Genomic DNA, 16,191 nt, shown 5'->3' with positions numbered 1-16,191 from the left:
GCGGTGAATCGAGGGAGAGGAGGTGAGGAACCAGCCGCAGGGAGTGTGCACGGCTCTCCTGGGAGGTGGTGGTGGGGAAAGGAAATTAGAATGCAGGGAATTTAATTTGTGGGTGAGAACCCTGTAGCACACCTCAGTTGTGATGCTAAAGTAGACAGGAAGGGAAGTGTCCGCCTGGCTACGGCCAGGTCCTTGGAGCGCGGAGTGTGCAGGGTGGAGAACACTGGTGGCAGGATCAGCCTTGGACAGAAAGAGCTCTATTGTGTCACCACAGGAGAACTGGAGGGAGACCGGATGGAGGCAGGTTGACGTTGAGAAAATGACAGATGCCCTCTGTTTTGATGCTAAGGAGGCCCCGCCGCAACTGAAGAGGGAGATAGGAGGTTGGGAAATGTAGGAATGGGGACAAAGTTTGAAACACCTGCTGTGGCAGAGAGAACTGAGCCCGGGACACTTCAGAGGTTGCCTTGCAGGCCAGTGAAAGTGGGGGACCCAGAGGTCACGGCAGCGCCAGGGTCCTTTGATTTTCTTTATCAGCATCCTGCTTTGCGGCAGGATCTCCAGTTGGGGATGGAGCCATCTCGTGTGTGTCCCCTCATAAATGGGCTGAGTTCCTTGAGATCAGGCTCCAGGTACTAGCGTTTCCACATCTGAGCCACCGAGGGTACAGTGCTTGGTGTTGAATGAGTGAGTGAAACATTACCTAGGGCAGGTGGGAAAAGACCTCAGAGAAGGTGAGGGGCTGCAGCAACAGCTGAGGTTCAGCTGCAAGGGCATCTAGTGATAATTGGAAATTAAGGCTGTTTTATTCATTTAAGAAGAAAGGACAATTGTTGAAATCCGGGGCATCCAGGATCCTGAAATAACAAGCTCGAGGGGAAAGGGAGTGAGAGGCGCAGCTACAAATAAAATAAATCTATTGAAATTGAAGCTATGTAGTGAGTGCGTCTTAGGCTCTTAAAGACCGTGAAAGAGTTTTGAAGTGCTTATGGGTTTACAACTTAAGTGCTGATCCTAGAAGTATGATCACATAATCTGCATAACTGAGATTTCATTTCCATTACTTCATGATTTAACCCTAACATTTAGAAGATTGAATTTCACCGTGGGCTTCTCGCATCTGTACCATCTCATCTCGCCATCTTAGCAGCTGCAAAGTCCCGAAAACTCCCAAGGATCACTTTCCATCTTTTCCCACATTGATACTCTTCTTCCCTATATTTGTCGTTTCTCGAATTCTTATCTGCATGAGATAAATGCTGTCATCAAATGGGGCATAATTTAAATTGTAAAAAGGTTTGATTTATTGGGCTTGACTTTGTATTTAATCCTCTTTTCTTCTCTCCCTATGTTTGCAGTGGCGCTGGACAAGAAGTAGGAAGATCATGTATTATCCTGGAGTTCAAAGGAAGAAAAATAATGGTAATTATTTTGCAGTCAGGTTAATAGTATGGCTCTGTCTGTTGTACTAGTAGATCCTTTCCAGGGGAAGAGATCTTGTGGGGTTAGATCTTTTCCAGGACTGTGGTCATAGTTGGTATATGTAGCTTAGGCTGTAAAACAGTATTGTGAATAAATAATATACACTAGGGCTTAGTAATTTGACAAAACAGGAGGTAAGCTGAGAAGATGTATTCTAAAATTGTAAGATTGTCAACTATGTCTCCTGAACTGTTGCTTCTTCAAGGTCCCTCTTTCACTTCTGGGAGGTCGCACCAACCTAACTTCCCTCCTGACGCCTGTGGAAGAGAGCCAAAGAACTGAATGCCCAAACACGCAGAGCTCCAGCCAGCCCCTTGTAGCCTGGGATGATAGAGCCCTGCTTTGGAAGCTTAGATACTGACGTTTACATCAGGGCCCCTGACCTTAGGCAAGGCAGTCTGTTCCTCTAAGCCTGTTTCCTTATCTACAAGAGGGTTTAGAAGCAATGATTTACACAGTCCTCCCTAGAAAAGCACGTCAATGGCTCATCATGTTCTGTGATTCCACTTCTCTACTTTTTCCCATTGTTAAAGAATAGGCACATGTCAGGTATTGTCTTTGTAGTCATTTATTGTATCAGTGGGGTAGAAATGCCCCAAAATGAATTGGTAACTCATTAATGACTGACTTTGAAGAACTCACTCCCTAATGCCTTAAAATACTTCAATTTCGGGCACCTGGGTGGTTCAGTGGTTGAGCGTCTGCCTTTGGCTCAGGTCATGATCCTGGAGTCCTGGGATCAAGTCCCACATCGGGCTCCTCGCAGGGAGCCTGCTTCTCCCTCTGCCTATGTCTCTGCCTCTCTCTCTGTCTCTCATGAATAAATAAATAAAATCTCTAAAAAGAAAAATACTTCAGTTGCCCTAATCTGGTAAGTTTCCCATTTCTGATCATTGGTTTCTCACAGTAGCCAGAGCCAGTAGTAGCAAATCTATATAAATAAAATGCCCATCATCTTATCATATCAAAGTTTTTGGAAAAGAGTTCGTGCATTGTTAGAGTGACTACGAAAACTAGCTGCAAAGAAGGTGCCTGGTATCCTGTGAGCCGTATTTTATATTTGGGGAGTTAGAATTGTTAATGTGCATTGTTTTTTTTTTTTTTTTTAAGAATTTATTTACTAGAAAGAGACTGAGAGAGAGCACGAGCTAATGTGCACAGGTTGGGGGAGGAGCAGAGGGAGAGGCAGACTCCTCGCTGAGAGCCGGGAACCCTATGTGAGGCTCGATCCCAGGATCCTGAGATCATGACCTGAGCCAAAGGCAGACACTTCACCAACTGAACCACCTGGGCACCCCAGATTTGCTATGTTTAGTAAGAATTGCATTGCAGGTGTTACTGTATACAGTCCATCTCAATTATGTGTGTCAAGGATTTGTTTTAAATATTGTCTATTAAATAAGTGTTAATAAAACGTATAGGAGATGGTAATCCTTTCTTCTGTCTCTGCAGCTAGACTGCGGGATCCACCCTGGCCTAGAAGGAATGGATGCTCTTCCATATATTGATTTAATTGACCCAGCCGAGATTGATCTCCTGTTAATTAGTCAGTAAGTTATTTTCTTTCTTAACAGCACTGTTTCTCAAGAACTTTTACTATAAGGTCATTATCAGATTTTAAGATTCTGGTGTTTTAAAAGAGTATTTTCTGGGGCACCTGCCTGGCTCAGTCAGCAGAGCATGCAACTCTTGATCTCCAGGTCATGAGTTTGAGTCCTACATTGAGGGTGGTAGAGTTAATTTAAACAAATTTATCTTGGGACACCTGGGTGGCTCAGTGGTTGGGCACCTGCCTTTGACTCAGGGCCTGATCCTGGAGTCCCGGCATCAAGTCCCACATCAGGCTCCTTGCGTGGAGCCTGCTTCTCCCTCTGCCTATGTCTGTGCCTCTCTTTCTCTGTGTCTCTCATGAATAAATAAATAAAATCTTTAAAAAAGATAAAATAATTTTTTCTTTAAAGATTTGTTCATTTACAGAGAGCGCATGAGAATTGGAGGGAGAGGAGCAGAGGGGGAGGGAGAGAGAATGTCCAGCAGATTCCCCACAGAGCCTGACAATGCAGGGCTGATCCCAGGGCCCCAAGATTATGACCTGAGCCAAAACACGGGTGCCCTTAATAAAAAGATTTTCTTTTTAAGATTTTATTAATTTACTCGGGAGAGACACAAAGAGAGAGAGAGGCAGAGACATAGGCAGAGGGGGAAGCAGGCTTCATGCAGGGAGCCCGATGTGGGACTTAATCCTGGGTCTCCATGATCATGCTCTGGGCTAAAGTCAGCGCTAAACCGCTAAGCCACCAGGGCTGCCCAATAAACAGAATTTTTTGAAAAATATAATAAAGGGGCACCTGCGTGACTCAGTTGCTTGAGCTTCTGACTCTTGGTTTCAGCTCAGGTGGTGATCTCGCCTTGGGATTGCCCTTCCTCCAGTTCTGCACTTGGTAGGGAGTCTGCTGGGAATTATCTCCCTCATCTCTCTCTCCCTTACCCTCCTCCGAGGCTCCTCCCTCTGCTGGTATGCACTCTCTCTCTAAAATAAATTTTTTAAAAATGTTAAAGATCATTCATTCATTCATTCATTCATTCATTTGAGACAGCTAGAGAGCACCAGTAGGGGGAGCAGAAGAAGGAGAGGGAAAAGCCGACTTCCCACTGAGCAGGGAATCCCACGTGGGACTCAGTCCTAAGCGGAAGGCATATACTTAACCGACTGAGCCACCCAGGTGCCCCTAAATAAATAAAATCTTAAGAAATAAATAAAAGAGGATTTTCTACTTGGAAGCATATTGCAGACATCTAAGACAGCACTTCATATTGGCATCACAGGTTAGAAATGCTTGCTATAAAAAAACATACTCTCCTACTTGTAGAGTGAGAAGGAGATAGTGTACACCTTGGACCACTGTGAAACTTGAAACCAAGAAAGCCCTTTCCTGGAATATCTCCTTGACATCACTGTCCTTGACACATTTTATAGGAACTTCATTTGTAAAAAGTGACATGTTTCAGCTTCATGGCACTAGAGCGCTTGTTATAATTCTGGCTGTTGAGAGGAGGTTTGGGCATGTTCTTTCTTCTGTAATTATCACTGGCAAGTATTTTGATGTTTAAAAAATACTTTTGATATCTTCTTACACTAGAACTGGATGCATTCATTATTCCTTCCTTCTGCAACAAGATACCCTTGGTGTTCTGAAAGTATCCATATGCAACTATTACATAGGACTCTGTACAATGAACAGTGATTTCATTTCATAAATTATATGGTGGATAGTATTTTAAGAACTAACAGAATCATTTTCTTTCTTTTTAAGTTTCCATTTGGATCACTGTGGAGCTTTGCCCTGGTTTCTACAGAAGACAAGTTTCAAAGGAAGAACATTTATGACTCATGCTACAAAAGCTATTTATAGATGGCTTCTTTCAGATTATGTCAAAGTCAGGTAAATTGCTCTATTAGGTTTATACAGGAATTTCCTTCTGTAGAATACATACAATTTAAGATATGGATCATTATTTGAGAGAGCAGAGTGAGTGAGCACACAAGTTAGGGAGAGAGAAGGGCAGAGGGAAAAGGAGAAGCCGACTCCCCGATGAGCAGGGACTTCGATGCGGGACTTGGTCCCAGGACCTTGAGATCAAGACCTGAGTGGAAGGCAGACACTTAACCGACTGAGCCGCCCATGCGCCCCTTATTTGTCATTCAATATCAACTCCTCAAATACCCATCATGTACCAGCACCTTCCTGGCTATAAAGTCCTTATGAAGTTTTTACATCCTTAAATCTTTGTAATTTAGGTGAATTATAAGATACACAAACAATATTCTATAAACCTAATTTTATGATTTTATTAAAATTTAAGATCAAGTACTTGATACTGTGATATATACTGAAATCTTATTTTAGATTATTTTATCACAGCAATTTACTATCTTAAGTGAAAAAGTTTCCTAAAGGAAGTTTTTTTTAGTTGTAAGAGGATAATCAGGAAAGTTAGAAGCATTTTTGTGATACCTACAGCATAAATTATTAGCCTTCAGGAGTTTACCGTTTAGTGTGTACATTCCAAAAATAGCAAAGAGGCAATTTGTTATCTTCACATGTAAATAGACAAGAATGGAAGAGTTACCGTTAGTAATTATACTGCCTACCACTTAAATAATGCTAGCATGTGCAGACGCAGTCCTCACTTCTCAACATGTATTAACTCATTTCATCTTCGTCTCGACTTCATGATGTAGATTCTGTTATGAAGCCCATTTTACAGGTGGTAGAACTGAGCCACACAGAGGTTAGGTGATGTGCCTGTGGTGGTCATGGTAAGAGATGAAGCTGGCATCTGGACCCAAGCAATCTGGCACAAGAGTCTGTGGCCTTAACCACAACCCCCTTTTGCTTTTTTGGAAGTACATTAGCATAATTTTCAGGAGAAAACTTATACTATACCTCGTAGAGAAATCTTTTCACATCCTGATGTGAAACTCTGCTGTATTTCAGTGTACTTGAGTATATGAGCGAGTTGATCTCTAACGAGTATTGGGGCAGGAAGAAAAACTATCATATTGAGAAATACTATAAGAGTCTGCTGCTTTAAGTTATTGTGTACTTTGCTTAAAATCATGCTTTGTAGCTGTACGCACCAAACTTTGATTATAATTACCTAGTAAAAAAATACACAAAATGTCCAAGAGATTGTAAGTAGCATAATCCATACAGTGAAAGAACTTTGTGGCTATTTTATTCACAGATAGTTTCTTTGAGTTCAAAGAGTTTTAAAAAATTTTTTTTACCTGTAATTTTCTTCTGTGTTGACCTCATTAAATATTTAGTAACATATCGGCAGACGACATGCTGTATACAGAAACGGATCTGGAAGAGAGCATGGACAAAATTGAAACTATCAACTTCCATGAAGTTAAAGAAGTTGCAGGAATCAAGTTTTGGTGTTACCACGCAGGCCACGTTCTGGGAGCTGCCATGTTCATGATTGAGATCGCAGGCGTGAAGGTACTCTTGCCCTGACAGCTTCCTTCCCCAGAGAAATCCTTGCAGAGCTTTCTGCCCCCGAGTGACACCCAAGGAGATTCCCTAAGACTTGTGAGGTGTCCAAACACTGAAACGTGGGATAAAAATTGATACTTTTTCCTTTTAAATATCACAGGTCATAACCCCAAGGTAAGATTTCCTGTTTCAAGATTAGAAATAGTAAAGTCAGCTTCTCTAAAGCCTAAAGTTTCTTCACAGGACCATAGGATTGATTCCTTTCCAGGGTCCTTTAGAAAAATGATGCGGGCAGAGCTGTCTTTGTGACTGTACCTGTTTCACATTAAACCGTGATTAGGCATTTGTGTCGTCTGGGTGTTCTAGGATACACATGTAAGCCTCTGAAGATGGGCGGGGGGAGCTGCATGAGTCACAGGTGTTAATCAGAACAGATCTTTGCCACCATCCTATGCCACCTAAGGCATAGATCAATGACAGCACCAGCTCTTACCCCTGGTGCATGTTGGAGTCACTTAGCCTGTTTATACTCATGGTGTGGCCCTGGCCTTTTTGTTTTGTTTTGTTTTTTTAAGTTTTCTAGATGATTCCCATGTGTAGGCAGAACTGAGAATCAATGCTCTAGTGCAGTACTGTCCCAAACTGTTAGCAATTACTCATACATTTGAAATGTTTGCACAACAAGTTGTACTGACTGTTGCTGCTAAATCATTTATTCTTTTTGCTCAGAGGCGCAGAAAATAGCACAAATGCAGATCTGAATTCCCATGTGAAATTTGATGTATACCCTCCCATAATTTTTCTCCTCCACTCTAGATGGTTTTTCCATATACCTTAGATTTCTTTCCTCATCATTCCCTTTTTGTCTCAGGTGTTCAGAGCACTTCTCAGGATTATTAATATGCAGGTTGTGCATGCTGGGTGCATCTGGGAGTGTATCATTCCCCCAAGTTAGAGTGAATATTGAAACACTGGGCAGTTTGTGTAACTACACTGAGATATACACTTTGAATTAGATACAAATATTGCATCTAAATTTCATCAGTTGTAGGCTGTTTTTTCTACTAAACTTCACCTTCAGATTTTATGAGCTAGATATATTCACTAGGAAAACAAACCTTCCAAAATCCTAACTTTCTCACTTTATTTTTTTTCACAGCTTTTGTACACAGGCGACTTCTCAAGACAAGAAGACAGACACTTAATGGCAGCTGAAATTCCTAATATTAAACCTGATATTCTTATTATTGTAAGTATTAGTGCTGTGTGTTTTCATTAGTGCAATGTAAGCAGAGTTTTTTCTAATGGAAAAAATACCATATTTGCATAATATATGTTATTAGATGTAAACGTATTAGTTTTTTAATTCTTTTTTGTTGTTTCTCTTAGTACAGCTCTACTTTTTTGCTGTTCAATATCTTAACTGTAGTCTTGTATCAGAGATGATACGACACCTCCTAAGTATTTTCTTCTAAGAGAATTACCCCAAACTAATAGAACGTCGTAAGAGTTGTATAGAATGATGTGACCTTATTGCCTTTGCCATCGTTACTGTGTTTCACCTTGTAGCACCCACTAACTTTATATGTGTGTGTGTTGTAGCTGCCTACTAGTTTGCAAGTCACAGGAGAATAAAAAATTAATTGTACAGAGTTTTTGGTGAGGGGTAGGGTGGTGGTTGATGAGGAACAAATTAATAAATGTGTATTGGGACAGTGAGGTCAGGGATTAGGAGAGAGATCTTTTGGACTTAATCATACATAAAAGAATATTAAATATATTTAGTTCAAGACAGAAGAACTGTTTCTCCCTCATCACCTATAATATCCCCAACTACCCAAGTATGAGAGACCCTAGCATATTGCTGTCCATAAGCAAAATATAAATGAATTCATTTTCACTCAGCTAATGGTACCCTGCATATAAATTGATCTTAATTTAAGGGAAGTTTTGTGGGGTATGTTTGTGGGTTTTTTTGACCCTCAGAAAAAAAGTTATTTTCATTATATCTGGTTCTTTGGTGCAGTACTTCTCAAACTTTGATGTTGCATATGAATCATCCTGTCATTGTTAAAATACAGATTTGGGTTCAGTAGGTCCAGGCTGGGACCTAAGATGCAGCACATCTAAAAGCTCCCGGGGGGATCCCTGGGTGGTGCAGCGGTTTGGCGCCTGCCTTTGGCCCAGGGCGCGATCCTGGAGACCCGGGATCGAATCCGACGTCGGGCTCCCGGTGCATGGAGCCTGCTTCTCCCTCTGCCTGTGTCTCTGAGCCTCTCTCTCCCTCTGTGACTATCATAAATAAATAAAAATTAAAAAAAATAAATAAATGCCCTTATAAAAAAAAATAATAATAAAAAAAAAAAAATAAAAGCTCCCGGGAATGCTCATCCATGGAAAGTAAAATGGTTTAAAAAATAAAAAAGAATTCTCTTGAGCAGGGAAGATACATTTTTAAGTTTTTTCCTGTTTCCTTTTTTAAAAATGTCTTAACTGCTTAGTCAGATTTGAATTCCGTCATTTTTATTTACTCTTCTTTTCAATTAGTATTATAACAATACATGTTCAAGTAAATGGCATGTCAGTGGGGAAATGAAACACTTTGCTGCTGCATTTTATTGATGTTTAACTTTTGTTTTCTTTGGGAATCATCAGTCTTGGTCTCATACTTCTAATGTGTTATTTAGGAATCTACTTATGGGACCCATATCCATGAGAAGCGCGAAGAGCGAGAAGCAAGATTCTGTAACACTGTTCATGACATTGTAAACAGAGGGGGCAGAGGCCTCATTCCTGTCTTTGCCCTTGGAAGGGCTCAGGAGCTGCTCTTGATTTTAGGTATGCCTTTTCCTTTATATTGGGGGATTCTCAAAATCTTGGGAGTGTCTTTCTGTCAAGGTAGTTGCTTGGTTTTGGATCGGTTATTCTGCCTTTCTGGACTTCAGTTTCTGCATCTAAAAACATGTGCCCAAAAAACAGTGACCCTTGGGCACTGCTACTGGGAATATAAATGGTGTCCTTTCTGGTTGCCAGCAGCTTCAGAACACCCTGCAGTGAGCCTCAGGAGTCCTAAAAATATGTCACCCTCTGACCCAACAGTACCATTTGTGGGAAATAAATGATACAAAGAGAATTTTATCAGTAAGGGTATTCATCATTTTGGTATCTTTTTAAAAGACATTTGTTTTGGGGGGTCAGCAGAAGGAGAGAATCTTCAAGCTGACTCTCCACTGAGCGCAGGCCTGACTTGGAGCTTGATCCCATGACCCATGAGATCATGACCTGAGACAAAACCAAGAGTTTGGCTCAATTAACTGAGCCACCCAGGTGCCCCATCATTTTATTAAATAAATATCATGTCAGGGGATCCCTGAGTGGCTCCACGGTTTGGCGCCTGCCTTTGGCCTAGGGCGCGATCCTGGAGTCCCGGGATCGAGTCCCGCGTCGGGCTCCCGGCATGGAGCCTGCTTCTCCCTCTGCCTGTGTCTCTGCCTCTCTCTCTCTCTCTCTCTCTCTCTCTCTGTGTGTGTGTGTGTCTATCATAAATAAATAAATCTTTAAAAAGAAAAGAAAAGAAAAAGAAATATCATGTCAGTAAATATCACCTTGTAAGAAAAAAAAATCACGTCACAGATGAGTAATTTTATACTTTCACGTAAAATATTAATCGGACCAAAAAAATTGGAGTTTAGAATAGTATGTACTCCAATCCTAGTTAAAAATACCCAAATGACTGGAAAGATGTTAAGTCATCCACTTTCTCACTATCCAGATTTCTTTTTTCTCCTTAAAGACTGTGTATACAGTTTCAGTGTGAAGAACTAGAAATTGTCACATCAGGCTCTTGCTCTCACCTCCATCTGTAGGGTGATGAGGATAAGTCTCTCCCCATTACACTGAAAAGGAAAACAAGGAAAAATGGAGTGAATGACTCCAACTTGGTCAGCCCAGGTGGCTCCGCAGTTTAGCACCGCCTTCTGCCCAGGGCATGATCCTGGGGACCTGGGATCGAATCCCACGTCAGGCTCCCTGCATGGAGCCTGCTTCTCCCTCTGCCTGTGTCTCTGCCTGTCTCTCTCTCTCTCTCTCTCTCTCTCTCTCTCTCATGAATAAGTCAATAAAATCTTTAAGAAAAAAAAAAAAGACCCCAACTCAAGAGCTGGTCTGTGAGAGAGATTGGACGTAGTAGGAGCTGCATTTTCTGCATCTCCTAACCCAGTCCAGTTTTCTCTTAGTCCTTTTTTCTAACTGCAAGTCAGATTTATCCTTATAAATCCTTTTTTTTTTAAGATTTTATTTATTTATTCATAAACAGAGAGAGATAAAGAGGCAGAGACACAGGCAGAGGGAGAAGCAGGCTCCATGCAGGGAACCCAACGTGGGACTTCATCCCGGGACTCCAGGATCACGCCCTGGGCCAAAGGCAGACACTAAACCACTGAGCCACCCAGGGATCCCCTATCCTTAGAAATCTTGAACTAAAAAGTCTCCATAATAGAGGCACCTGGGTGGCTTAGTCGATTGAGTGTCCAACTCTTGATTTCAGCTCAGGTCCTAATCTCGGGGTTGTGAGATTGAGCCCCACATGGGGCTCGGTGTTCAGCAAGGAGTCTGTGTGAGATTCCCCTCTCCCTGTTCGTGTTCCCTCTCTTTTTTTTTTTTTTTTTTTTTTTTTTTTTTAATTTTTTTTTTTTTTTTCGTGTTCCCTCTCTAAAATAAATAAATAAAATCTTTGAAATAAATAAAAAGTTTCCATAACAATGTAATTTGAAGAACAAAGGAAATTGGGAAGGGGAAGTCACGTTGTTATCATCAAATTGGGTTGCCAGATTCAGCACACAAAAATACAGGACACCCAGTTAAACTTGAATTTCAGATAAATAATATTTTAGCAGAAGTGTCTCAAATATTTAACATATATTCCTATACTGAAAATCTTTTGGTGTTTTTTTTATCTGAAATTCAAGTTTAACTTGGCATTTGGTATTTTTATCTAGCAACTCTACCATCAGGGCATATATTATGATTTATATTATGGCATTTATTATGATTTATATTATGATTTCTTTTATGAACCAGGACTGCTCTATGCGATTGGTTGTTCCCTTCCCCCTAAATTCTCCTTTATGATGTAGTATAATAGAAAAAGGATAGACATTTAAATGAGTGGTTTCAAATTTTGTCTATTTTCTAGGCATGTGACTGACCTTGGGGCAAGTTATTCAACTTTTCTTTAATATTTAAAATTCATCCATAAAAATACACACAAAAAATAGGAGATGTGATACGACCTTGGGATATAGTATACATTGCAAGATATTTGAGAAATAAAAAGTATATAGAGAAAATAAATAAATATACATGTATATGTATATATATATGTGTGTATATAAATATACATATATATGTATGTGTATGTATGTGTGTATATATATATATATATATATATATATATATATATATAACTTTGACACCATTAAACATTTTAATTATATCAGTAAAAACACGAGCAGAATAAACCAGAGGGCAAAGCAGGAAATATATTTGTAATGTGCATGACAAGAAAAGTCCCTGTCTGTATATAGATTGTTCACTTACAAATCAAATTGAAAAATTATGTTCCCACACTATTCAACCTTTTTTTAAGCCTGTTTCCTAATCTGTACAGTAGAGATGAATCTACATAAAGTTGTTTCAAAATTAGAGATAATGTGTAAATAATAAATGTAAATTCCATAGGTGACATTTAATACATCTTCTAAATACAGGTGTGCCTGGAAGAGTAAGTGATTTCTTTTGGCCATAGTACTGTTACAATATTTTGGGATTTAATGAGAATTTTCCCCTAAAATAAACCTTCCTTTGAAGTCATATTGCCAGAAATATGTTTGGCAGCTTTTTTAAAAATATGCAGTAATAGGACTATCCTGTTTTTAAGTGATCAGTAACAATTTTATTCTGACAATCCTATTTTGTAACTAGCAAAGTCTCACTACAAAAAGTCTAATTTTGATAAGTCTTTGAAATATTGAGAGTACATTTTCATTTAAAACTATCCAGAATTAATGTCTCTTTAAGGTAATAGTTATGGTCTGTTATTCATTGTAAACTTCTACTGAATAATTTTTAAAAGGTTCTACATCTTGGGATTGTGATCACAATATTCTTTTTAGGTCATACACTAGTATGTAAAATAAAGTTTTGATTTTGCAAGTTTAAGTTAGAACCAGGCTAATTTTCTTGAACTCTTTAAAATATATTAAGCAAAACAAAAAGGCAATCTACTGAATGGGAGAAGATATTTGCAAATCGTACATGTGATAAAGGGTTAATAGCCAAAATATATAAAGAACTTACACAACCTAAAATCAAAAAACAACTGGATTTTAAAAATGATCAGAGGACTGAAAGAAACATTTTTTCACAGAGGACATCCAGATGGCCAACAGGCACATGAAAAAGATACTTATATTACTTATCATCAAGGGAAATGCAAATCAGAACCATAGTAAGATACCACCTCACACCTGCCAGATTGGCTATTACCAAAAAGACCAAAAAAAAAAAAAAAAAAGATAAATGTTGATGAGGATGTGGAGAAAAGGGAACCATTGTGTACTGTTGGTGGAGATGTAAATTGGTGCAGCCACTGAGGAAAACAGTACGGGGGCTCCTCAAAAAGTAAAAAATAGAAATACTATACAATCCAGGAATCCTACTTCTGGGTTTTTATCCAAAAAAAATTAAAATACCAATTTAAAAATATATATGCACCCCTCTTGTTGCATTGTTTACAATACCTAAGACCTGGAAATGACCTAAGTGTTCAATAATGAATGAATGGATAAAGAAAGTATAGTGTATATAGACAGTGAAGAATATTACTTCACCATAAAAACTAATGAAATCTTGCTGTTTGCAACATGTGTGGGCCTAGAGGGTATTATGCAGTGAAAGAAGTTAGAGAGAAAGACAAAGACTGTGTGACTTCATTTACATGTGGAATCTAAAAACAAAACAAATGAACAAACTAAACCAAATAGAAACAGACTCATAGATACAGAAAACAAATTATTGGTTACCAGAGGTAAGAGGGCTTAGGGATCGAGCAAAATAGGCGAGGGGGATTAAGAGGTACAAACATCCAGTTATAAGATAAAGAAGTTATGGAAATGTAATTGATACACAGCATAGGGAATAGTATGTGATAATGTAATAACTTTGGTGACTGATGGTGGCTAGGCTTACCATGGGGATCATTTTGTTGTGTTTAAAAATATTGAATCACTATGATGTACATGTGAAACTAATAGGATATTGTATGTCAATTATACTTCAATTTTGGGGGAAAAAAATGTTAGCCTAGCCAGGGCCAGGCACCTAGGAGCCTGAATGTCTCTCCTGCTGCTCCTCTATAGCCTCCGCCTTGCACTGGAGCCAGAGCACAAGAAGGACCAACGTGTTTTGTTTTTTGTCTTTTTTTAAATAAGATTTTATTTATTTATTCATGAGAGAGAGAGGCAGAGACACAGGCAGAGGGAGAAGCAGGCTCCATGGAGGGAGCCTGACGCGGGACTTGATCCCAGGACTCCAGGATCAGGCCCTGGGCTGAAGGCAGGCACCAAACCGCTGAGCCACCCAGAGATCCCTGACCAACGTATGTTGCATGAAGAAGCACCCTTTCCAACCAGAGGCTGCATCCCAGAGCCTTGGGCCATCTGTTGGCATCAAAGCCTACCTGCCCACATTCTGATGTGTGACTTTGCATCTTGGGCAAGGGGTTTGGTATTTCTGAACCTCTATTCCTTCTGTAAGATGCAGACTGTGCTCTCTCCCTGTGGTTGCAGACACCCTATGTGAGTCCTACTCAGCACGCCCGGGGAATGTCAGCCCCTCTGGTGCCGTTGGCTATCCCTGCCACAGAGCTGCAGGGCCTCTAGGGAAACTAGGGAGCAGAAGCTAGAGCCTCCGCTACAGGCAGCCTATGGCAGGCTCATTGACTAAAGCAAGACGGGTTGTACTAAAAAGTATTGGTGTTCCCAGACTGTCCAGGAAAATTGGGAAGCAAGGATGGAATAGCACCCCTCCTGGGGGGAGGAGGCAAGATCCACAAGGAATGAGTCCCAGGAAGGAGGGTCCACTTATTGTTACATGGGTATCTGCAGGTGGGGCACAGCTCTGTGAGAAACCAGGTGCAGAGCCATGAAGACATGGCCTACTATAGAAAGCACCAGAAGGGACCTAAGAGAGGAGATGGCCTCAAGGAAGGCAACCAAGGTCCAAGCCCAGCACCCTCACCCCCAGCTTCCCATCGCCGTGCACAGCAGTGTCATTAAACGTGGCTTACCCTTAACCGTGTAATGACTACTGCAGCCGTGGCTGACAGGTTGAATCAATCGTTCTGTGCTTGTAATTAAAAATTGTACTTCTCACACTCCAGGGGGTTCCAAACCTTTTATCTTTGTTATTAACACTTAAATTAGTTATTTATAGAAATTGTGAGATAGAGAAATATGTATATATGTGGCCGTGTATATATGTACTGTTTTATATATACATAGTCACATGCTTTATTTCTTGGTTGTCTGAATTTCTTAAAATCAGTTACATGTATCATTTATTATTTGAACTATTTACCCCACATCACAAAACGAAATTTGTTTCTTATAAAATCTCTCTAGATGAGTATTGGCAGAACCACCCAGAACTCCATGATATCCCCATATACTACGCATCGTCTTTGGCCAAGAAGTGCATGGCAGTGTACCAGACATATGTAAATGCCATGAATGACAAAATCCGCAAACAGATCAACATCAATAATCCCTTTGTTTTCAAGCACATTAGTAACCTCAAGGTGAGTGCCGAGGAAGGAAGCTGACGGACCCGTAAACGCAGAGTCTATAGTGCTCTTAGCTGCCTGCCATTGATTTGGGGCCAGTCCTTCTTGCTGAGGTCTCACTGTTTCTCTAGCAGGCACCATTTTTCTGCCTGAAAACAAAAATCTGGTAACTGGCATTCTTTTCTGCTGAAACAGATTTCACCACTTGTTCCAACTCTCCACACATTCTCAGTATTTACGCTTGCTGATTTAGTTGGGTCTCTCTGCCATAGGAACAGGAAGTCCTGATGAAAAAAAATCTTACATCACATATTAAGTTTTTCTATTCTTGCTCAGACCTAATCATCTTTCTGATTTGCCTTGCAAATTCCACATATGAAAATTTTCATGTTTACTTTTGTAGAACATTCATTCAGTACAGTCTGATTTCCTTTTGTTAAAAAATAGTTTTAACAGAAGTATTGTTTTATTAAAACGAATGCTTTAATCTTAATAAATAATGCCTCCAAATAATTCAAGCTATAAGTCCTCTTCCAGTTATAAATGGACTTTGTTCATTATTATTTTCTAAATTAGTTGCTTAAGAATTAGAGCCAGATTTTCCCTAGAAACAATGTTAAACTTTTTTGGTTAGATTTTTAAGTAGCTTAAAATATTCATGAAGTATGCAAGGCCATTGTGAGCAGGAGAATTCTTTTAGAGTTCTATCTTGGACAGATAGGAAGCCATTTGACTCTTACTTTTTCCTGCCTGCCTAGCAATAAAAATGGTCCTAATAGTCCATTAATTCTGGTAGAAGGTTTAAAAGGTCAGTGTGAGCTAATTGCCTTCTATCACTTTGTTCTCCTTTCATTCCTAGCCTAA

At 39.9% G+C, this 16,191-nt stretch overlaps 1 protein-coding gene across 4 annotated transcripts in view; it reads left to right on the top strand.

Moving 5' to 3' along the window:
* Window positions 1-16,191, top strand: part of CPSF3 (cleavage and polyadenylation specific factor 3) — a 40,727-nt gene that overhangs the window by 3,101 nt on the left and 21,435 nt on the right. For 3 of the 4 annotated variants that reach the window (XM_041756053.1, XM_041756052.1, XM_041756051.1), the window contains exons 2-8: window positions 1,359-1,422; window positions 2,935-3,032; window positions 4,797-4,925; window positions 6,314-6,491; window positions 7,645-7,734; window positions 9,173-9,323; window positions 15,167-15,342. In XM_041756053.1, the coding sequence (XP_041611987.1) occupies window positions 1,359-1,422; window positions 2,935-3,032; window positions 4,797-4,925; window positions 6,314-6,491; window positions 7,645-7,734; window positions 9,173-9,323; window positions 15,167-15,342 (886 nt within the window). Of the gene's footprint in view, window positions 1-1,358; window positions 1,423-2,934; window positions 3,033-4,796; window positions 4,926-6,313; window positions 6,492-7,644; window positions 7,735-9,172; window positions 9,324-15,166; window positions 15,343-16,191 lie in introns of those variants that run through there. The other variant, XM_041756054.1, reaches the window with a different exon arrangement.

Source organism: Vulpes lagopus, chromosome 5 (genome assembly GCF_018345385.1).
Source record: "Vulpes lagopus strain Blue_001 chromosome 5, ASM1834538v1, whole genome shotgun sequence".
NCBI lineage: Eukaryota > Metazoa > Chordata > Mammalia > Carnivora > Canidae > Vulpes > Vulpes lagopus.
This window is presented reverse-complemented; position numbering and strand designations above follow the sequence as displayed.